Source organism: Sinohyriopsis cumingii, chromosome 16 (assembly GCF_028554795.1).
Source record: "Sinohyriopsis cumingii isolate HCF-2022 chromosome 16, ASM2855479v2, whole genome shotgun sequence".
Lineage (NCBI taxonomy): Eukaryota > Metazoa > Mollusca > Bivalvia > Unionida > Unionidae > Sinohyriopsis > Sinohyriopsis cumingii.
The window spans coordinates 77800307-77824321 of NC_142976.1; the positions used below are offsets into that span (position 1 = coordinate 77800307).

At 35.2% G+C, this 24015-nt stretch overlaps 1 protein-coding gene across 1 annotated transcript in view; it reads left to right on the forward strand.

Moving 5' to 3' along the window:
- Positions 1 to 1720: 1720 nt before the first annotated feature.
- The window catches only part of LOC149780853 (uncharacterized), a 137616-nt gene continuing 115321 nt past the window's right edge, over positions 1721 to 24015 (forward strand). Inside the window, exons 1-6 of the mRNA XM_089937937.1 lie at positions 1721 to 1813; positions 8058 to 10448; positions 12383 to 12682; positions 15582 to 15750; positions 19229 to 19404; positions 20935 to 21063. Coding sequence (XP_089794063.1) covers positions 8070 to 10448; positions 12383 to 12682; positions 15582 to 15750; positions 19229 to 19404; positions 20935 to 21063 — 3153 coding nt within the window. The 5' untranslated portion in view covers positions 1721 to 1813; positions 8058 to 8069. The remainder of the gene's footprint in view (positions 1814 to 8057; positions 10449 to 12382; positions 12683 to 15581; positions 15751 to 19228; positions 19405 to 20934; positions 21064 to 24015) is intronic.

A 24015-nucleotide genomic window follows, 5' to 3' on the forward strand; every position in this document is an offset into this window, starting at 1 on the left:
TGCCTTTCTGATTTATATCAATGATATTGTTCTATCATCACATCTACCTATCATAGTACATTTACACAACTTCATCCAAAACAAAATATTGCTTAACTAAATTTTACAAATTTTGACACTAAGCATCATGGTACAGTGGCCTTGCAATATTAGTCACATGATGCTGGTTATGCCATGAATATGGATAAAAAAATGTAAACTAAAGAAACCAGGAAATAATTGTTTTGTTTTTTTTAAATAGCATTTGCAGTGAACATATCAGAGTTATGAATGAGGGCAAAATTCCAAGTTGATGGGAATGATGCAGCATATATATATATATATATATATATATATATATATATATATATATATATATATATATATATATATATATGATTGAGAAAAGTTAAATCACATAAGTATTAACAATGTAACAGCTACATGTATGTGCTCCAAGCTTTTCTATTTTTCCCTCAACAGTTTCAGTACATGTGTGAATTTGCATTCACAAGCTGACATATATCAACTGTTCATGTGAGCAGTATCATTCTCAAATGGGCCTCTTGTCCTTTTTTTCTTGTTTGAATAAGCCAGTGTGTGGAGGCATGATATTAAATCCAATAACTTGATCTGAAGTTGACTTCCTGGTAATGTCTGTAATGTTTAGAAATGCATTTATGACTGAGTTTTGATTGATTGATTTATTGGTAAGTTTTAGCTACTAAGGTTTTACTTTGTATGTTTGAATAGGTGCATGCATGCACACAGATCAGGATTCAGATCCTATTACTTTGACATATATTCACCACTCCTTACTTCCAAGTAATTCGGTAATTAGACACCTAATCACATGCATTTGCTTCAACTTGGTTGTTTGCCAAAGTAAAGAGAGGTTTTTATTGCCTATGTATACATACACCAGGAATAACAACAACAACAATAATACTAATAAATATGTTCCCACACATCTCATTTATGTGTTCTCCTGCTAGTTTCACTATCTTCCTCCTTGAACCATAAAAGGGTTTGATACAAAATTAAGTGACATTTTGCCCAGATGCAGTGTATCATATTAAAAATTTTAATTCTTTATTTCAGAAGGTTGACATCAGTTGTGTGATAATTCATATATTTGTGTTCTTTGACTTACTTTCAGATGCATGAATTGGCATTACTTTTTTTTTAAAGAGAAACTATTACTTTGCAATTATGCATAGCAAAAGGTGGACAACAGTTGAAATAAGAGCATCCAAAGCACAAACATACATGTTTACATACTTTGTTTCCACTTCACCCAATCCAGAAAGGAGAAGTCACTTTTTAATATTCAAGCCTAGCTTGACCCCTGATGATACTACTACTATTACTACTACTACTGCTACTGCTACTGCTAATAATAATAATAATAAGTGATGTTGATGGTGAAGATAACTGTGGTTAATTTGCTGGTACATTCAGTAATGTGATTATTGATGCTTTATTTTATTAGGTTCCACCAATTACAAATTTGTCCATTTCATAAAGATCATGTACATGGACCAAAGCTTTCTGACAATTGAAACTGAAAGTAGAAATCAGTTGAATTGTCTCCCCTGATTGAGTAATCGATTGGTGTATAGTGAATTTTCCAGAAACTTTATTATTGAAATTGAAATAGCACAGATATACATCAGTTCTTAGAAACAGAAATATAAATAAGCATATGATAACTTGGTTTTTCCAGTGAATGTTGATTTCATTTCTTTAAATATTAGGAGAGGTAGCTGAAAGATGGTCTTCACTGGAAGCTGTTCTGAAAACGAGACTTTGATAATAATGCAGTTGTAAAGGGGTAAGTTTTTTTATTAAAAATTTCATTATCAAGAAACAGTTTCTGTATTGTAAACATAAAAGCATTTATTTGGTAGTAGCAACATATTGATTACTTAAATATATTAATATTCTAGTTTTCAGTAATGAGGAAGTATGATTCAGTCATGAACAAATAATTGACCCTTGTGCCACCCAGTGTTTTCAATTTGCTGCCAGTGATTAGATAAGACTTCATTTTCCATCACCAAAAAACATGTGGGAGTATAAATTGGGTCTTTAAAATTTAAAATAAAAAATCACATACCAGAAGTGGACAATAGGGTACACTTTTTCTCAAAGTCTTAAGTTCTGTTATTGACTTATTTGCTACACATGTTGTCCAGCTATTTATAGAATAAAATACTTCTCATAATGGGTAATAATTGGGATTTGTAAAAGCACAGCATGATCTTTAAATAATATTGCAATCAAAATTAAGAAATTAAAAAGGACTGTTCTGTTTAGCTAGAAAATGTCTTAGTTTTTATATTAAAGGAAAAAAATTTTAAAGGAAATTTTCAACAAGTTTTAATGGAAAGGTGCCAAATTTGGAGCAGTGTTACAGTTAAAATATTTAACAGTATGTTGTACTGAAGTAATTTCTTGCATAAATCTGTGATGTATGGCTACATTGTTTTACACTATTGACCTTTGATCTACTGCAAGGGGAGATAACTAATATAGTGTGTATCCTCAGAATGTTCACTGTTGCATAACCCATTTCAGTCTGTATTTGTAGCCTGCGCAGAAACCAGGCTTATCCAGTCAGAATATGTGTATATATAAATAACTACTGATAGTGTTGGGTCAGAATGTATACATGACCTACTTATATTGATTGGTAAATAATAATAATCCCATGTACATGCAGTCCAAATGAGTGAGAATTTGCATATTTAATAAACTTTGAAAAAATTATCTAATTCATTATTACAGTGGTCCTTGTTAGCAACTTTACAGTATTGCAATATGCCCAGCCCCATTTTTTATCACTGCTGGTCAATACCAGAAGAGCTTTTGGGCTCAGACCCTACTTTCTACCTCCAGTTACAGGGTTCGTTGCCAGCTTGGCTCTTGAAACTGACCTTTTTGGACTCAGGATACTTTGCTAGTAGGGATATAGTGTGTGACCTGGACCTGCCTCTCCATTATGTCCCTTGATACTTTGAAATGACATGCTCATTCACTGGCTATTTTGACCCCTCATGCTGATTTTTTTTTTGCTGCCTCCTTTTCTGTTCGCAAAGACTGTTTGAGGACATGCCTGGATGCTCTTATTTTCCCTGATGTTCTCTGCCAAGCTTCTCAACATCTGTACAGAAGGAAATCTTAAAAATTGTTAAGGCAATAAATATGTGAGTTTTTCTGATGAAAATATATTGTATATAATGTTTATAGTTGCCATTTTGATCTTTATGCTTTTGATTTATCAGAGCAAAATGTGGTTATTGACCCCGTACAACTTAATTTGTCATGTTTATTTATGACGATTTATTAAAGAAAATGTGTTTTAATCATTAAGAAGTGTTTTGAAAAAATTATTTCAAAATATATGAGAATTTCTTGAGAAAAAACTATACAGTAATATTTGAAAAATATATATGAAAAAATATTTTAAAAAGTATATAGAAAAATTATTGAACAAAAAGTATATAAAAAACAATATGTATATAGAAAAGTTGAAAAAAGTTTTTACAAATATATAGAAAATTGTGAAAATGTTGAAAAAATATATGGCAAAAACAGTTCTTGAGGGACAAAAAACAATTGTTTCTTTTAAAACAATTATAATGACCCTGTGTGCCTCCAATGGAAACATTTCCAGATTTAATTACTAAGATCTTAGAAACCCGTGACCATAACAAAAATCTTAAGAAGTTGTGTAGTCAACCTTAGCTGATCAGATCATTGGACCTAAACCTGTAACCTTCTGGTCACATCTCCAGGAGCTTAACAAGTAAGCCATTGCAGGCAGCTGTCTTGGATGGGGATCTTAGTGGCTTAGGAATGCAAGCTTTCTGCACAGTTGCTGTTGTTGTTGTAGGGTTTAATGCCATTTTTCAACACAAGATAGGCTATACATGGCGGCCAGTATAAATGGTGGAGAAAGAACCTGGGAACCCCCCGGAAAGAACCACCGACCCACGAGAAGCTGCTGGCAAGCTTTCTCACATAACCACATTAGCCGAATCCGAGACTCAAACTCACGCAGACAGAGGTGAGATGGCAGTGATCCGTAATGGTGAGTGCTTTAGACCACTCGGCCTCTCGGGGCCCCCTTGCTGCACAGATTAACTCTGTAATGCTAAGTAAATACAGATGAACCTATCAATAGTGGCCACCCAAGGAAACAAGGCAGAACTGGTCATTGTGACTTGTGTATACAAGTTCACCTTTCATAATTGGTTATGGAACAAATACCATGCACTGAATATTATTATTATTAGTAGTAGTAGTACTACTACATTATCAAGATTGTTTTATGTGTATTATTATGATTACATTGAGTACATGATGGTTATGAAATCTTTGCACTTCAGTTTACATGATATGCCTTTATCTAAACAATGCTTTGCACACTTAGAATGGTCACTGTTGATAGACTGCATACGGCGGCAGGGAGAAACCGATGACGTATAGAAAACATCTGGTTCCTGACCACAGAAAGCAGCTGACTGTTAAACATTTATATGTAAAATTTACCAGGTGGAAATACCATTGTAAGTTGTGACATTGTGACTGCTATGTAGATGTGATTGCATACACAGTGCAGTATACTTTAAGAGTGGGGCTGTGAAAAGTTATTATTTAGGGCCAAATCCCCAATGGCTTGGGGAAATCCAAGGGGACAATACCAGTTGTATAAATGACTGGACCTTTTTATGCAAGAAAATGGTGATATATGTACAATTTGGGCTGGGCAAGAAGATGAATCACACCAAAATTAGTAGACAATATAGTAGCTTTGTTCTTAGAGCTTTTATTTCTCAACAGGTTCAATATATGTATGAATCTTCATTCACAAGCTGAATTTTGTCTAGTACACAGGTGGGTAATATCAGGCTCTTTGGCCTCCTGTTACATTATTATCTAGAACTCTGCAGGTGTTTATGAATAATGTAATCCAAATTATATCACCTTTACAGCTGTCTGCATATTTATAGTAACAGGTAGTTTTTGATCTCGTGAGATTATAGAGGGATCTCATTCATGTTTACTGTCATTGTTTCTGGCATAGAATTCAGTTGAGTATGAGACATATGATGTAATGTCCCCCTCTTAGTAAGAGGGGTGGTTAATGTGATTTTGCTGGCATTACCTAGGGAATGGCCTCCCTCAATTTTTCAGCCCAGTGGGAGAGGAAAGATAGAATATCAACAGAGAACTGAGCAAGATTATTGGGAAGAAATAATGCGATACAATCACCCTTAGACAAGAAAAATAACAAAATTTAATCAGTAACAATTAATAGAAGCAACTCCAATTAAGTCTAAGCTATATAAACAGAATTTAATAGCAGTGTCTAATTTGGATTTATTTCATCATAATAACAGGTGGTGAAAAGAGCCCAATGTCCACAACTGATTGCATCACAGTCCTCCTTTGACCATGTATCAACTTCTTCCTAGTTCCTCAAGCCTTCCTATTCTGAATGCTTCATCCCTTTCTGGACTTAGTAGTCCTTTATTCTGAGCTTGTCATTTCTTTTTTGGGACTTCCATCTTCGGACTGTCTCATCTCTCAACAGAAAGCTGTTCCTTAAAGGACAAAATTACCCCATAATCTCTATATGTATCAGTTTCTATACATACTTAAAATTCCATCACTTATGTTACTCGGAAGCATAAATAACTATCCGAACACCAGAAAAGTCTTCGTGAAGGGTCACTTCGACCTTTCTTCTTTTCTCCCCCTGTGTCAGTGTTAAAGCTTGAAAGGCTAGCATTTATGATTCAGTGAGATTTGACCAGGGCATTGCAGGTCCTAACAGACAAAGGAAAATTATTTCATATAACCCTGTGAAATCCTACACATATGAAAACTTGGATAGCATGCAATCGTCAGACTATCAATGAACTAGTAACTGTAAAATTAAAAAGAGAAATTGCTTAACAACTCTAGCATCAACAGGTTTACATGAAATTGAATATTATGGATCCTAGTCATGTCAAACACATTTGCACAAACAACAATAAATATAGAAAATTAAATGAAAATTAAAATTGCATACCTTAATGCTGTTTCTTTCAGAAATTGTGTCTTAGTACTAAACCCTGTCTGTTCTTACAAGACAGCCACCTGGTCCCCTTTTCTTGTTTAACGAGGAAAGCGCTTTTCTTTTTAGGCTTCCTCGGAGTCACTTCTCTTCTCTCAGGAAATTTAAGACTAAATAATTTTGACCCAGGTCATCACTTTAAATTCACATTACCTTCAAAGTGTGCACCTTAATTTACTTTGCCCAATCATAAGCAGCGGTTGCTAAATTATCCCAAGATAATTATTTCTTTCATCAGATTTTAGATAGCCTAGAATCTGTGAACTATGGTGCATATCAATTTCCCTTTGAAAATGATAATTTGACATGGGCTCATATCAAGCAGTTATGGTTGGTAGCTCAAATGTTTACTTTCTCAGGACAGGGTTGCAATGCCCTGGTCAAATTTCACCTAGTCATAAATGCTAGCCTTTCAAATTTTAACACTGGCACAGGGGGAGAAAAGAAGAAAGGTTGAAGTGACCCTTCGCAAAGACTTTTCTGGCTTAAATGTGATAAAATTTTAATGTTCAATGCGTTAAACTATAAGGTTCAATGCAATTCAAAATTCGACATTTTACATACGACTATGTCCTTTTTCACAACAGTATTTGACTCAAGATTTCAGCTTGTTTAGTATCTTTTTAAAATAAATGCTTGTTCCTTAAACAAGTTCCACACATTAATAGTTGTGAACCAATACAAAGCAGCATGTCATATTTAAGTGGGTAAAAGTTCATTTCATGTTTTTATTGATACAATAATGCAGTCTCCTTGTTAGGTAATGGAGTCTCATTGTTATAGCAATTAATTCTGCCTCATGGATATAATACTATGGTTTCATAGGTGTGGTAATGCAATCTCCTTGTTATGGTAATGGAGTTTCATTGTTAGGATAATGCAGTCTCTTGTTATGGTAATGGAGTCTCATTGTTTTGGTAATGCAGTCTCTTGTTGTGGTAATTGAGTCTCATTGTTATAGTAATTAATGCAGTCTTGTTGATATAGTAATGCAGTCTGCTTGTTATGGTATTGGAATCTCATTTTTATAGTAATTAATGCAGTCTCATGGGTATGATATTCAGTCTCTTTGTTATGGTATTGGAGTCTCATTTTTATAGTAATTAATGCAATCTCATTGATATAATAATATAGTCTCATAGTTATGGTACTGCAGTTATAATACAGTATCATTATAATAATGCATTCTCATTGTTATGATAGTGCAGTCTCCTTGTTATGGTAATGCAGTCTCCTTGTTATGGTAATGCAGTTATGATAATACAGTCTCAGAGTAATGCAGTTTCATTGTTATGGTAATGCAGTCTCCTTGTTATGGTAATACAGTCTCCATGTTATGATAATGCAGTCTTCTTGTTATGGTAATGCAGTCTCATTGTTATAATGATGCAGACTCATTGTTATAATGATGCAGACTCATTGTTATAGTTGTGCAGTCTCATTGTTATGGTAATATAGTCACGTTGTTAATGTAATATAATCTCATTGCTAAAGTAATACAGTCTCATTGTTATAGTGATGAAGATTCATTGTTATAGTAATGCAGTCATATTGTTATGGTAATGCAGTCACATTGTTATGGTACTGCACTCATTGTTACAGTAATGCATTCTTATTGTTAAAGTAATGCAGTCTGATCACAAGTAATATTCATCACAAAAAAAAATTCTTATATTATTTCCACATGACATTGGTATTGGGTGCAGTTATGGACAAAATAGTCAAAATGCCAACTGATAAGATTAGCAACATTTATTAAGTTCTGTTAAGATGTGACTTATTAGAAGTTGGAAGTAGATGTCCTGAACGGACTTTGTCGCAAACACTTTACTATCAGATTACAAATAAATAAGTTACCATGGAAAAATGTGCAGAAAATTATTTCAACACCATATGATACAGAAGGAAATGCATTGCATCACTGCAAAGTATTTTTTTTCTTTTTCAGATAGACTCAGCAATGAGTGATAAAAAGCTTATAAAAGAGCGGCAAGAAATTCTTAAAGATGCCCTTCACAAAGATGTTATTGATGTTTTGAAAGATTTCCCTGATGGAATTCCCAAAAATGAAATTTGGAACTATGTTACAAAGTATAAAAAACGTCATGTAAGTGGAGCCAAGGTTGGAGTGTCAAAATTGTCCAGTCTTTTAGACTTTTGGAAGGAAATTGAAACAGTTCAGAAGGAAGGAAAGGACATTTTGCGTTTGAGAAGGCAGCCTGATATTGACTTTGATGTTCCATCATCTAAAGGCTGGACATTGTCTCACTCAAACGAAGACCAAAAAATTGCATCTTCTTTGCAGCAGACCTTGACAGGCATTACGTACAATGCTATTTCCAGTACGTCCATGCAGAATGTACAGGCAGAATTGCTTTTAACAGAGTCTGAAAAAATAAGTGCAACTTCAGGGTCAGACTTGCCACCTGCATTTGGCATGGCTTCTGCTGATGGAGTGTCCACAGAACAAATAAGGCAATCAGTTCTTAGTTCTTCAAAGAGGTCTGACCTTGCCAGTCAGTGTGACAAGACAAATGTGTCATCAGATGATGAGACTGCATCACAGGAATCCACTGAAAATGGGGACTCTTTGAAAGGAACTCAATCACCCCAAGCTAGTGCTTCATTGCTTACACAGCCAAGTCCACTGATTCCTGGCAATCTCCAAAACACAGGTTTCTTCTGGCACATTCCTGGCACTACCTTAGGAAACTCTTTGTTACAACAGCCACCTGGAAACTCTTTACTTAGACATCCAGCAACAAATGCTCGGCCGAGTCAGCAATGTGCTAACTCTTTATTAGGACAACCAGTATTTTTGCAAATGAAGCAGCCACATGTTTATTTGCCGCAATATATCCAGCCTTTGAATCTTCAGGAATTTCCACCATTAATGCGTCCAAACATTCCTATTCAAAATCCAGCTGCTGCAGTATCAACAGCAAAAACTACAAACCCATCCATGGATGTTAACCAAGATAAGCAATCTGCCAAAAGAGAAATAATTGCATCAGGAGCAAAAAACAAAGCACTGAGAGATGGCACACCAGCAAGTCTAGTGAGAACTGCTGTAGAAACAGACAAAAAGTCAGCAGAAGCACCTAAAGCAATTGAACCTGTTGGAAATTCAGATGAGTCAGATGATGATTATATCCAAAGTCCTAGCAGCAGTTCAGGAGCTCAAATTATCTGGCCAACTGAGTTACCTGAAACTATTTTTGGTTTGTATTTGGTTGACATTTTGAATGATTATCCAGATGGTCTGCAACAAGCTGAAGTTATTTCTATTTTTAAGCAGAAATACAATTTTGACCTAGTTGCTGAAAAGTTTGGACTGAGAAATCTTTCTACCCTTTGGAGTCACTTGAAGAATATTGTAAAAGTAAAACATGGGAAGAAAATAAAATTATGCCTTCATCCTGATTACCATGCCATCAGAGAAAGCTTGCATGGACAGCCATCAATGATGAATATTGTTTCACATTCTCGCATTCCTCAACAAGCCTTTGCCTCAAAGATTACAAGGGAAGCATCAAATGTACAAGCTAGTGGGTTGTCAACTCTCCAGTCACTTCGACAAGCTTTTTCTGAAATGAAAATGCCAGTACCAGAAGCAAAAGCCCCACTGACAGGATCTTTGTCAGCTGTAGAGACCCATGTTGATAGATTGGCTCATTCTGAAAAAATGGACTTGTCTTCACTTCAGGTGAACCCAATTGAGAAAAAACTTTTTGAGGAGAAAGAAATAAATTGCTCATATGTGTACAGGCCAAAGAGAGGACACCCAAATCAGGATGATATAGAGAGGGTGGCTAAAGAATGCATGGATCTTCTGGCTGAGGCAAATGAGTATGTGTCGCCAGAGAGGATTGAAAAATTGCTGACTAAACGGTATCAGGTTAGCAGAGTTAATGAACTTGGGCTTCGCTATCTTGACCAACTTAAATGTGTGTATGAACATAACCGAATGTTGTCTAAAGTAAATGCATATGTCCATGCCTTTGTTAAATCAAGATCTTTGTGTACTCTTCATGAATTGGCGGAGTGTCTTCGTGAGTTTGTTCCAAACAAGGAGGAGTTCTTGCATCTGAAACTAGGTCCAATCCAAAGGTTGCCTGTGGTCTTTGAACAGTTTAAGTTTCCTACAGATCAAGCAGTTGTCCCAGAAATCACAAGCATAGACATTATTGAGCATTTCCGCAACTACCTGGACAAGACCCAAAAATGGACATCACCTTTGGAATTAGAGGACTTCATGAATTACCTTGTGGGGCAATACATGGCAGAAAATGCATATTACCTTGGAGTCAGAATCCGCAGTATGCCTTTGATGGCACAGGTATATCCAAATTATATCCCATAGCTCGAAATCATATTTTAGAGGCTTTAAATATAGTAAATTGGGAGTAGAACTGAAACAAATACCAAATTATTCAAGCTGAATATAAATCGAATGCATTCAGATGGAATTTGAACATTTGTTGATGTTAGCTATCAAATCAGCATCTTTTATTGGTCTTTTTTGGTAATTATTCAGACATACACCTGTAATCTGCATTGATATTGGTCTTAACTGAGTCATCAAAATGGAGTAAATTTTGGTCAGGTGTTGGACTAATATGGTACACATCAAGTGAATGTAGGTGTTATTTTCAAATATTTATCTTAAATGTTAAAATTTTGTACAGCTCAAAATATTCCTTTGGTGCTTAAGACAAATGATTCACACAGTTAACGAAGAGCAGAAACTCAGTTACCTGTTAAATTAACTATACAGACTCAACAATTTATCTGGTAAGTGATTTGTTAATTCAAATTGCACTGACACATGGCCAGTTTAAATTAATTAAATTTGGATATATTGATCCAACTTGATTGATATGTATTGGTTTTGTTGACTTTGAGACCAAAAGTACCCATGTTTCCAGTTGAACAACGATCCCTGTTTTTTGTTAGCAACCTTAGCACTTCTTTCCCCCTGGGGTAAAATATAAAAAAATTAAAAAATAAATTCCCAAAATTGAAAGTGATTTTATGCATTAAATTGAGCCAGTTTTGTTCAGTACTTGAAGCTCTTAGTATATTATATATACTTAATATTATAATATATATAATGTTAAAAAAAGAAATACCTACCTACCGTCAGTTTAAAACCAGTGCAGTAAGAAACACACATATTGGGGGGGGGGGGGTCTGATATGACTGTGTTTTTCATTAACTTGCACTATTATACATTATGTGTTTGAAGAGTATATCAGTGACAATGGATAGAAATTGTGATGTGAGAAGTGTGGCTATTCTTATACATTTTGATCAGAGTTTAAATTTCAGGCTTAAAGTTGTCCCATGTGTAGTATAATATACAGTTTGCTTTAATTCAGTCAAATTGCCTTGCACATGTACAAACATTCAGATACCAGTTTTCTATTGGAATGTTCACACAAAAGGTACACCATTTCAGATATTTAGTTTCAGCTGTGTTGATTAGAAAACAAACAATTTTTTATTAGTCTTGGTATAGTCAGTGGCAAAACTGTTTTCAGTTGTTAGTAAATCAATAAACTACTGTAATTCTTGATCATGGTAAAATGAAATTCTTTTAACATTTATCGCTGTCATTAAATACAGTCTGCAGAAGCCTGCAGATTTGTACCCCATTAAATTCTGCTGCATAAGTACTTATTTTTGCCAGTAGAAAAAATAAAAATTTTAATAATGCTAAATCCCTCTTCTTCAGCCAACAAAAGGAGACTGACTTATGCGATTGAACTCTATTCTCTCATGACTACACTGGTGGTTTAAGGGTAGAGCATCTACCTCAGATGGGGGAGGTCATGGGTTCTAACCCCAGCTGAGTCATACCAAAGACTTATAAAAATGGTACTAACAGCAGCCTCGCTTGGCACTCAGAATTAAGAATTAGTTTTAGGATTGGTCTGCTTGGTATCAGGATAATCTGACTGGGTGTGACATGATGCCCCAGTGCTAAACATCACTATAAACTGCCATACTATAAACATCGTAGTAATATGACTGAAAAATTGCTAAAGCTATGTTAAAAATCCAAATCACACACACACCAATTCCATACTAATTTTCTTATGTCATTGGCACATTCAGCTAGTTATAACTTAAAGGAGACATTCCAAGCTTTTCCTCTTTTCAGTTCTGATAGGTTGTACGGGTTTATAGTAATCTGTTCCAGTCCACATCATCTGAGAGGATTTAATGGGTGGTTCAACCTAATTTTATAATTTAATTGTTTAATTCTAGGTACTAAAGAAGGCACAGAGAGATGCAGCCAACAGCAGACGAGAGATTTATGCCAAGTTCCAAAATGACTTGGTCACTGAAATCAAGGCAAGCTTTGACAAATTCAGATTGAGCATTCTCAGGTCGTCAAGTGATGGAGATGGGGAAATTCAGAAACATTACTTGAAGCTTAAGCCAGAAATTGCAATGGTAGAAATTTTTTCAAAGTTTGAAGTCCTTGTAACATTAGAGCAGCCCATGTCCCGCAGAGAGAGAACACAGATGAAGACAATAAGTCAGACGATAATGCAGTTCATTAAGGTATGTCCTAGAGTCTACAACTGTTTATTTGCATGCCTAACATTTCACCTAGTTCAAAGTTCTGTGTTAGATTTTGAAAAAAAAAGCTCACGACTTTAGTTTTCAAGACATTGGAAGTGCAGAACATAGAAAAATATAGACCAGATTTGTAAAACTTCAAATCCAAATAAGTAAGGTGGTAGTCTCTGGAAGCATGGACTTTACACTGTGACTTAGTGATTAGTATGCCAAATAAACTATCAGTGGGGTTGTGGGTTTGAATCCCATGCAAACCAGGTCATGTGTGCTGCAACGGTGGGCCTTATGGCAGTGTACTTTGCTCCTGTTGATTTCGAACTGATTAGTACTTCATTTGCTTGCATGCTGTTAAATGGCAATTAATGAATTGGTTAGTCTAACAAACTGAAAGTCGAGTGCCTTGCCCAGAAGTCTGCTTTTGGCGATAAATATAATGGGTTCAGTTTTGCATCTTAGGTTTTGATACTTCATACAGTATAACATCATTTATCCATTATGTTTTAAGACCTGGATGTGGTTTGCAGAAGCTGATTGTCCAGATAATTGAAAATAAAGTAAATACAAGGTGGTCCATTACGCCTTCGTAAGTACTAATTCAGTTATTAACTCTTCCAAGTAAATTACCAAGCTCATAGTATATACCAATTAATAAAATTAGCTATCTTTTTTCTCCAGTTTCAAAACATTTATAACTTCACTAACATTACAAACAGCATTATTTGTTTCCCTTCAGAAAATGTAAGATTGTATTAGTTGAGTCATGGAAGTAGAAGATGTGTTGCATTTACCAGCCAATCACCATCATCACCTGCTCATTTTGTACCCCCTGCCAATTCTAAAAATGAAAAGAATTAGCTGTACAAAAATTGTAAAAAAACTTCCTACGTTCATTTATTAATTTATAATTTCTAACATGATTGTTACCAGGCGGTCCCAAACACTATAATGTTGTTTGCATTTCAAACCAAATGGGAGTTTCTTTACTAAGAGTACCTATATTTTTATGATGAGTCTCTTTTTCTAGACAACAAATATGTGATGTAGTTCATCACTTCGATAAGCTACAAATAATTCCACAAATTTTTTGTAACATTCAGAGTTACTTCCCATTTAACCCATATGCATATGAGTTAAATCTCTTGCCCTTTTGATTTTGTAAGTATAGACATTGTAAATATTGGATGTGGACAGCATAGATTATATATTCTATGTATGTGTAGTCCTGGGGACCTCACTCATCATTGAAAATAGACATTTCAAGGAACCAGAAAAGGACAGTGAACAGTGTACAAACTGAAAACTCCCCATTGGTTTGAAATGCAAAGAAGACAGTGTTAGGGATCCCCTGGTGATATTCAGGTTAGAAATCATACATTAATGAACAAATTGTCAAATTTGTTTGCATTTTGTATGTCCTTGATGCTTTTGGTTTTTTTTTCTTCTTAAATCACATGGGTTAGAAACTGCAGAGGAGGGGAAGTAGTAAAATACTACGGTAAAGGTCCATTCTTCTTTGAGACCCTATGTAACAGCTATCATGCATCAGGGTACTTTTATATAAATTTACTGTTTATATCAAATTATTGCAGCATATTTCACCCTTATTTCTCATAATTTCCTACAGTACATTACTGAAAACAGTTCAGTAAGTTCTAAGTGAATTGTCTATCACATGAAGACTGGTATAGCCATGAATTTTCTGTGGATAACTTCTTGAAATGTTGAAAGACTTGTTTACACATATTGTCTGTCATTTCTTTTACTTGTATGATATCTCGATGTACTATCATTGCATGCATCTCGATGTACTATCATTGTTCATTTATTTTTGTACTGCTGGCACTCATTCAATCAACATCAGAAGTTTAACAAAGTAATTATTTTCTTCATAGAAAGGCGTGTAAATTAATATTTTTCATGTATATAATAAACAGAATAATGCTTGTTTGCATGATGATTATATTGAATGATTCACTTTTATGTGAGTTGTTTCATTGTTATTGAAGAAATTGCACAGATGGTGTGTTGCTAATGTATATGACATATGTACTTGACCCATGCATACCATCCTGAAGGTTGAACTTAGGGCAGAATAGATACTGTGCAAGTTTCCACTGACAGTGAAACACATTTCTTGTTGAGGGTATTAACTTCCAGATTGGAAGACTGAAATTTTATGTTGTCTCAATCAGCAGCTTTTTGATGATAATCAGCCAGAAAAGAATCTTTGACTTTTTGACTTTTTAAAAGAATGCAGTTTATAAATAAGAAGATCCTATATTTTAAACAATGTTGACTCAACTTTACAGAAAGTATCTTGGTGTACATGACTTTCAGACGTGTACAAATGATGCCAAGCCACCACTTAATGTAGAAGAACATTTACACAACATTATTTCATCAACATGCTGAACAGAATTGGACCAACTTTGTCTCAAAGTGTCCTGTCATAGAGACCTTTCAGTGTTGGACAAATGATACTGATGTGCCATGAAGTAAGAATGTAGGTTCAAAATATTGAAACTTTTCAAAGCCCCAGCTCCTTTCTTTATTGTTGGGTAAAACACTTTAATCCTATCTGTTCACCAAATATAAACTGCTTGTATTCATGTCCCTTGAAACATTAAAACACCAAACTAATCTATGTAGTGCTTCTTTTCATAGCAGAAACATTGGTCCATATCCAATTGGAATGAAAAGATGGCCTTACAAGAGGGGTAAGGGAGACAGTTATTGTGTAAATGCTGTACCTCAATGCTGTACCTCAGTGCAGGGTAGATTGACCCTCATTTTGCAGTAGCCTTGCTTTTGAAAGGACCTTTAAAAATTTGAGACCTTTTTATTTATTAGTCCTTAAACAATCTTGTTATCTGATTGACAGATAATGAAAGAAGACACATTAGCAAAGTTGCTATTTCACATAGCAATCTGCATCAGCGACACAACACTTCAGGAAGAGGCAAGAAAATTCATGACACAACTAAGTGAGAAAGAGGAGGCCAGAAAAATGGAAGTTAGCCAGCAACAGCAGAAGCAACCACCAAGGAAAGGTATATTAAATAGTTGTGTAATAATAATAATAATAACTACAAATCATGTAGTATCTCATTACTGTTGTACCTCACTGTAAGGCACCTCAGTCTTGGTATTATTCTTTGTGTTTTTAGTTTTGAATTAACTATTTTATTTATTTCACTTATTGTCATGAATATCAATATCTGAACTGTCCTTTAATTTTTCTTACACAATATGTTCAAATTCTTTAATAATTGTCAACATTTCCTAATATTTCTGGATATTGGTAGATTTTTTTTAGACCCATTGAAAAATGGAGAATTCAAGTTGATGCATAAGCTTGGCAGTGTTTTACACAAATTATTAAAAAGGTAATATGAATAAATTAACATCAGACCTTGAAATTGCTTTGATTACCAAAGGCATTACCAGTTGGTAGCAATAAAAAATATCTGACATGCTCCACAGCTAAGGATCACATGGTTCCTAGAACAAAGTAGGAAGCATCTCCAATATGCGAGTTTCACAATTTCCTGTCATTGCAGTTTTATTAAGTGACCTCTCGTTGCATGTAGTTGGTTCAGTTTTCAGACACTTAGGTAGGGACCATTAAAAATAGCTATTCCATGATTACATTTTTGAATCAGTCTCAGTGGTTTGGCTCTTTTGCATATTTAGAGTAATCCTTTGTCTGTTTTCGAGTTGTGATGTTGTAATCATTTCAAATATTTTTGAAAGAAAATCAGGTTTATCTTTGAATTTTTGGAGTAGAGATAATTTAATAAGATGCAAGTCAATTCAGTGATGCATTCTGTTGGCACAGAAAACATTTTCAGCAAGCATGTGTGACCTATGACCATGGGCTACATCTGGCCCTGGGTTTTTTCAGCTTATTTAAATCATAGCATGTGGCATTAAAAATTGGTCATCTGGCCAGCATCATGGAGGAAGCTGTACATAACTGTTCTTCATTATGAAACAGTCTCAGTATTGTAACTTGGATCCATTATTGTTGCTTGTAGAAATGTTAAGGAAATAATTTTGAGCAGTTTCAATTCCTGGTCATTGCAAAATATCTTGCTTTTTATTATGTGTTGCTTATTGGATAATATTATTCTGTACCCTCATCTCTCCCCTCCCATGGTGCCACCTTAGACAGTGATCCAGATGTTGTTGCCAGATATCCATTACATCTCCTTTTCACTGTTGTGACTGCATATATATATATTTTAAGAAATATTTACAAATGTAATTTCAATTTATGTACTTTTGACTTGTGAGCTGGTACCCTCCACTGAGGATGTTGCAAAAAATATTTCTCTTGTATATTGTTACCACATGGAAAACTGATGTACTAAATATTACAGCAGGTGTTATAGAAGGAGATTAGACATTTTGGACAGGTGGACATGTGAGTGTACATACAGATGGATGAGATCCGACATTTTGGACAGGTGGACATGTGAGTGTACGTACAGATGGATGAGATCCGACATTTTGGGCAGGTGGACATGTGAGTGTACATACAGATGGATGAGATCAGACATTTAGGACAGGTGGACATGTGACTGGACAGACAGATGGACGAGTTGTCTGCTTGCCGAGAAAGTGGTTTCCTTTGGAAATAGGGATCAACACCAAATCCCAGCAGTAGTCAGTTCCTTTTGTTCCTGGCCTGCATACTCATTTCAAGGCCTTTTAAATACCATTCATCTTTGTGCCTTTTCACCATTTGAGTGCTTCCTTCGAGTTTTCTCACCTCTGCGAAGTTTACTCCATATGCCTCATGCACTTACCAGGGCAGTTCAACACTCAGTCTCCAAAGCAGTAGCTGCATCTTCTAGCCTGCAGGTCACAGACTTCATATCTACATTTGCACAGGATATTATCCTACAAGGAACTATCCCAAGACTGCATTAATTTCTTAAGCATACCAATTCATGAGGTTAGGGCGATCACCACCTACATAGCATTTGTTTGCTAGTTCAGAACTGCTAACCCTTAAGAGTGTGCCTAAGTCTTACGAAAATGATCCTGAAAATATGAACTTATGGAATAATAAAAAAAACTATTGAAAAATTATTGTTGCCAAAAATTCCAGATAATTGTTTCATCCATGTTTAATTTGGATTTGGGTTTCATATTAGAATTAGTGGAATTAGTCAGGGAATCAGATTAACTTTACCGCAGTACCTCATATGCTTTAAACTGCACAAATATTTTCATGCAAAGTGTCTGTATGATCAAACTGTTGATTATAGAATTTTTTTTAAATGGTGTCCAGCATTCAATTCATATTGAAGATGAAAGGAAAATAAACCTTTTAAAAAGTGTTAATAATCAGCAGAGCAGAATCAAAAGGAATATTCAGGTTCTTGTGAATAAAAGCAAGAAGGGACACAATTATGTTTATTTGACTTCACATGCCAATTTGAGTATGTCTTGTGGCAAGAGATACGATTGCTATCATCATGTGGAATGGGGAAAATATTCCAAGACTTACGTTGGGTGGAGAGATAGCAACAAGCCATTGAGCTGCATAGGGTTTGCAACTGAAGCTTATGCAACTGTACTAGTGGTAAATAAGGTCTGCATGTACTGTACAAACTTTTCAGTTGAACATAATGTTTACTGGCACTGCATGTTTTATATACTGAACTTTTATATGTTTTCTAGCTTTACAATAGCATTTATGATATTTTCTTACACCTGACTGAAAACTGGTCAAACTTAAGGAACAAAATCAACTGCATTACTGAGATGGCTTTATTAGGGTTGGCAGGTCTTCTAGTGTAACTGAAATCATCTAAGCCATTGGACTGAGGTCAGAGACAACATGCTCTAGCTTTTACCTCAGAGACCTGTAATTCCAGGGAGCTAAGTTTGACCTGGTGGGACCCATATCAACAGTACAACATGCTACCTTGCCAGTTCATTCAACAGCTTTGCCATAAAGCAGGCTACTCCTGATTGGTTTCCTGGAGTGAAAACGTTTTCTCTGAACTGCATCTATGCATAGACCTTGTGTTAACTCATGCCCATATCTCACATGAAACTTCAAGCATGAGACCAAAGATGAGGTCAGCACTGGGATATTGTGATGTAACTCTATCCACCTTACCTGTCCTCATACCTGTTATGACCATGTAATGTATTTGAAGAAGATGCAAGTTTTTAGAGTAAAATATGGTTGTTACCAGATCATAATACAGGCACACACTCTCAAGCCCTCACCACTGTTACATTTCAGGAAGGGCATGCCCATCTGCTCTAATAGTAACTGGAGGTTAATGTGATTTTATGCCATTTCTTTAATCCAAGGGAAATGGCTTGTCAGACATATAAAGCAGAAAACATTTTAGTACTTTTGTTGCTAATCAAACCAAAAGACATTATGTCTGTTTTAATTATATATATTTCATATTGGGAATGTTCGATTTGCAAGGTAGTGGCTGTACATTCTAATCTGTTATGATCAGGTAAGTATTCTTAAAATGTATCTAATAATTTCAGATGAGCTTAGCAAGAAACTGAAAGAGTATTTGGAGAAGTGTGTATCCCGAGGTGCTTTTACCCTTTCTCTACTGGATAGGATAGAGGAAAGGCTTTTAGAGGACTTCAGCTTTGCCTCTTTTTCTGATATGAAGCAGGGACGATTTCTACAGTTTCTTGTCTCTGAGGGCAAGCAGGTATCATTGATAATTCTTTTAATGCATACTTAGACTTCATTGTATAATTCCTACTTATAGCAAATTTGTGAGTGTACAGTGTAGTCTTATTGATCTTAAAATATAACTTTTGTCAGTAAAATCCTGGATGAACTTATGTAAACACAAACATATAATGGGTATTTGAAACAGGGTTAGCACAGATTTGAAAAGTACTTGAATTTTCAACTGCTGGATAAAAAGTGCTTCTTTTTTTTTAATCCTTTATGAAAAGTGCTTATTTTTAATGTCAGTTGGAAAAAGTCTTTACAAAGTGCTTGAATTTTTAAGAAAATAAAAGACCTAATTTTTTGTTAAAAGAGAGACCTTGGTGGAAAAATTGCAAAAAATGTCCAATTGACTATGTGCCCTTTTCTTTCTATGGCTTGGTTGGTAAATAAGGAAAGGGTGATTATGCAAGATTTCCGTCTAGCAGCATTGTGGGAATGGCAATATGGCGGCTACATTCTGGAAAACTATTATCTGTGATTCATGAGTGGGAAGTAGCTACTGTCATGTCATGATACACAGTGGAAGATATTTTTTTTATCAATGTATTAATTTGTCAGCTGTTTTTAATGTAATGAAGAATCATTTAAAGCTCAAAAACGTGTGTGAAAGATGGGTCTCATATTTTGTTGATGGTTGACTAGGACTGGACATGGGTTGAAATCGCCAAACAGCTACTTGCCAGATATGACAAGAGTAACCAGGATATTCAGATAAGATTTCCACAGGTGATAAAAATGAATTTATGCTTTTGAATGCATGTCAAGAGAAATAATAAACTTCAGATTGGAGAAAATTAGTAGTGCACCTATGCCTGACTCGGCTATTGTCACCAGACATTTTTATGCCTTTAAAGTGTTGCCACCAGTTGCTGAACTCTGCCAAATCATGTATCTGTGCAACAGTATATGAGGTCTCCATCTACTCTCTGACACTGCTCCAGTATTTAAGTCCATCATCTTGAATAATGATTGGACAGGGCAGACTAGGATCTGCATGGAGGTGCATAGGGAGTACTTTGAGATGATACACTGATGTTCTGTTTTAAAATAAAGAACTTTATGGACAGCGCAATACTGTCCAGAACTTTGAATTCACCTTATAATTATGAGGTTGTAAGAGCCCCTAGCTGTCATGCACAGCAGCCCACTATGACATTATCAACAACCTCGGAACAAATTTTTCTAAAATCTATTTTGAGAATGTCTTGGTCATTATATGGTTTAAATGTTGCAAATATCAGTTTAACAGTTATGCTAATGAATTTCAGGTACTTAAACACACACAAACACACACACACACACACACACACACACACACACACACACCATAAAAATTGTTACATTTGATCTGAAAATAAGCATATTTGTGTGTGGTTAAGTCAGTAATGGAAATCAAAGCAGGTTGATTTTATTTTATATATGCAATATATTTGCTAAATTATGTTTATTTAGCAATCTTTCTGTGTATTTGTTAAAATTTATATATATATACATTTTCCAGATATTAGAAGAAAATGGTGGAATTACACTTGGAGCAAGTGCTGCATCAGATGGGCAGAGTTCCTACAAACACCAACAGACAGATCTGCTTGAATTTGTCAAGCAGGCAAACCAGGCTGGACTTACACAGGTATTTGGTTATGGTCATTACCTTAATTAAACATAAAAGGATATCATAGTTACTTTTGTATAATATATACCTATCAGTGAACAGTGTAGACCCTGATTTGGCAATGCATAATGTACTGGCAGGTCACGAAAAATCATTGAAAGAATGAACAGTATAAACTGATCCTTTTTCACTGTATTTCAAGTTTCAGATCAGTGTCTGTACTGTTTAATTGAAAATCATACGAAGAATGAACAGTATAAACTGATCTTTCATCGTGGTTGTAACAAGATAACCGGGTGGGATATTTCGGATTGACAACAGAACACGTTTTGACGACACAGATATATATGGTTTAATGTGGTGATTTATATGAGCAGTAGATTATGAAGATGTGTGCGTATTTATGATCCAAATATTGGATCTATTTAACATAAAAAACGCACAGTTTCAAAGATGGAAAAAAAAAACAAATAAATTAGTTCAGTAACACTAAAACACAGGATAAATGATTTCACAAATGATTCAATAATGGAAAGATGAATATAGTTCACTCAAATAGTAAACGATGTAAGTTTTTTTACACATAGTAAAAATGTATTCGCTCAGGTAGCGAAATTATGTCACTGAACACAAGAACGGATATACCATCTATCCTTCCAGTCCTGAATGATACACTGGGCCTTACTAACCCAAAATTAGCCTACAGCTAATAAAATACATGTATGGAGATGCACTCCGTTACCCATGCACCATATCCGCTCCACAGCTCCTACAAATCAATTTCACAACTGCTATAGACTCCGGACCCTCGGAATACTATGATCACTCGGAACATTAGACCCTCCGGACACTTCAAATATTAGACCCTCCGGACACCCTGGTCCTTTGACGGCTCTACAGCTGGGTCACCTTTGTCACTCTTGACATTAGACACTTCGGACGCTAGACATTAGACACTCCGGCACCTTAAACGCTCTGGACAAACGGACGTTTCTACACTCGGACAACACCGGACACCCCGGATATTCCTACCCTCAGACAACACCGGACACCCCGGATATTCCTACCTTCAGACAACACCGGACACCCCGGATATTCCTACCCTCAAAAACAGCTGAAAATATACCCGATACAGTGTACTAAACTTGATACAGACATAATAACGTAAGGACGTCATACATGGTAAGTTATAAAGATTATATTATTATGGCAATTACAAAAACAGAGGTTCAATAGTAAACCTAACCCTGCTCGATAAGACAATAGTAAAGAATTCTTTTTTTTTAAAAATGTAGCTTTACATTACCAATATAAATCCTGTACTACGTCGCAACAAGAATAAAAAAAATGCACGCATTATGCTGTATAAAGAAAACTATATAACAAACATGGAAAGGTAAATATGGTAATACACTAGTTATCACTTAAGACCGAAAAATTACCTACCCCTACAGCTGGAGTTGTGCGAATCCTTTAAGCAGGCTGCTTGCTGATAAAACCATTAGTATTGTAAAGACCCTTTACATGCAGTAAGGTATTAATACCTTTAGAATTTTCGTTTTGCCGTATCGAAAGCACCTTGCATGTGTGGCATAGGACGAATCGTACTCATGATTTCGAAATACAATAGACCATATATATAATCACCCTCGGGTATTGTTGTACAGCGAAAAAAAAACAAAACTCGAGTACATGTATTTAATGAACAACATTTACACCATTCCGTGACAGCGGTAAGCCATATATCATGGCAAATAGGGGTCTGTACTGTTTTCTTTAAAATTGTATAAAGAATAATTGTATAGACTGATCTTCTGGCACATTGTTCTATATGTCATATGTCTGATCAGAGACTGAACTGTTTAGGGGGCGCTCACCAGTTAGTATGTACTTTTGAGAGAGTGACGTATGTAAGGTGAAGTTGTTTGCATTTAAAACATGCACAGTGGGGAGAATGTTGGCATACCTCTATGCTACATTAATGTAATTTGGATGATATTTCTTTGGATATTGTACTTTTGGAAATTGTACATGATTTAAACACACTGCTAACTAAAATGACTGCTCCCTTGTGTTAAAATATCAGCCTGAATTAGGTTAAAGTACACTATCCATAGCAGCTATTAAAATAGGGAAAATGAATTTTGCCAGACTAGACAGTACCAGCTTCTGAAAGTGCAATGAATGAATTATCAAATATATATATTGTAAAAATGTTATCGGTTCTTTTTTTATGCAATTTACCTCTGAAGTTCAGGAATTGAAAATGACCAAGTGGAGCTAGCACTTTTTTGAAAGGTGCACATCTGGAGTAAGGCCAAGCTGTATACTCTATAACCCACTTTACACCCATCAATCATACACCAAAAGAAAGGGAATTAAAGGTTCTTTGAATTATACCTAAGATATACACGGTCTTGTTTAAATAGCCAGTATAAGCAGTGAGGAAAGCCGGGGAAATTCTTTTTCTTTAAAATCCTAACCTATGCAAAATATGAAACTGTAGAGCGCCACCTTACTTGATAATCATAGAACAAACAGCATAAACTGGCCAACTGGTACATTATGCCTTGTTGAAAATCTTGTTATTGATATACAAAAAAATATCTGATGGGTTCAACACTCAGCAGTTAAAAGGAAGAAATGGTCTTATCATGAATTCTGGGAAATAAAATACAGCCAGTAGAGCATCAGTCCATTGGTTTTTAATGTTTTAACCAAATCAGAGTTTATTTTATTGTTGGTAACAGTTTCTACAGTTTTTCATTAAGATGTTTGCTATTTCTCCATAGAGCAAAATGGATGTTTCTCATGTTCTCACATTATGCCTTTAAATTTACTAGCCAGCCAGCACATTTATACAAGTAATTATATAAAGATTTAATATCTAACTATAACATTAGTTTGTTGTTGAATACTGCTGACAGGGTCATTTCTCAGGGTGAAAAACTGGGCTCATGTAACTGATTC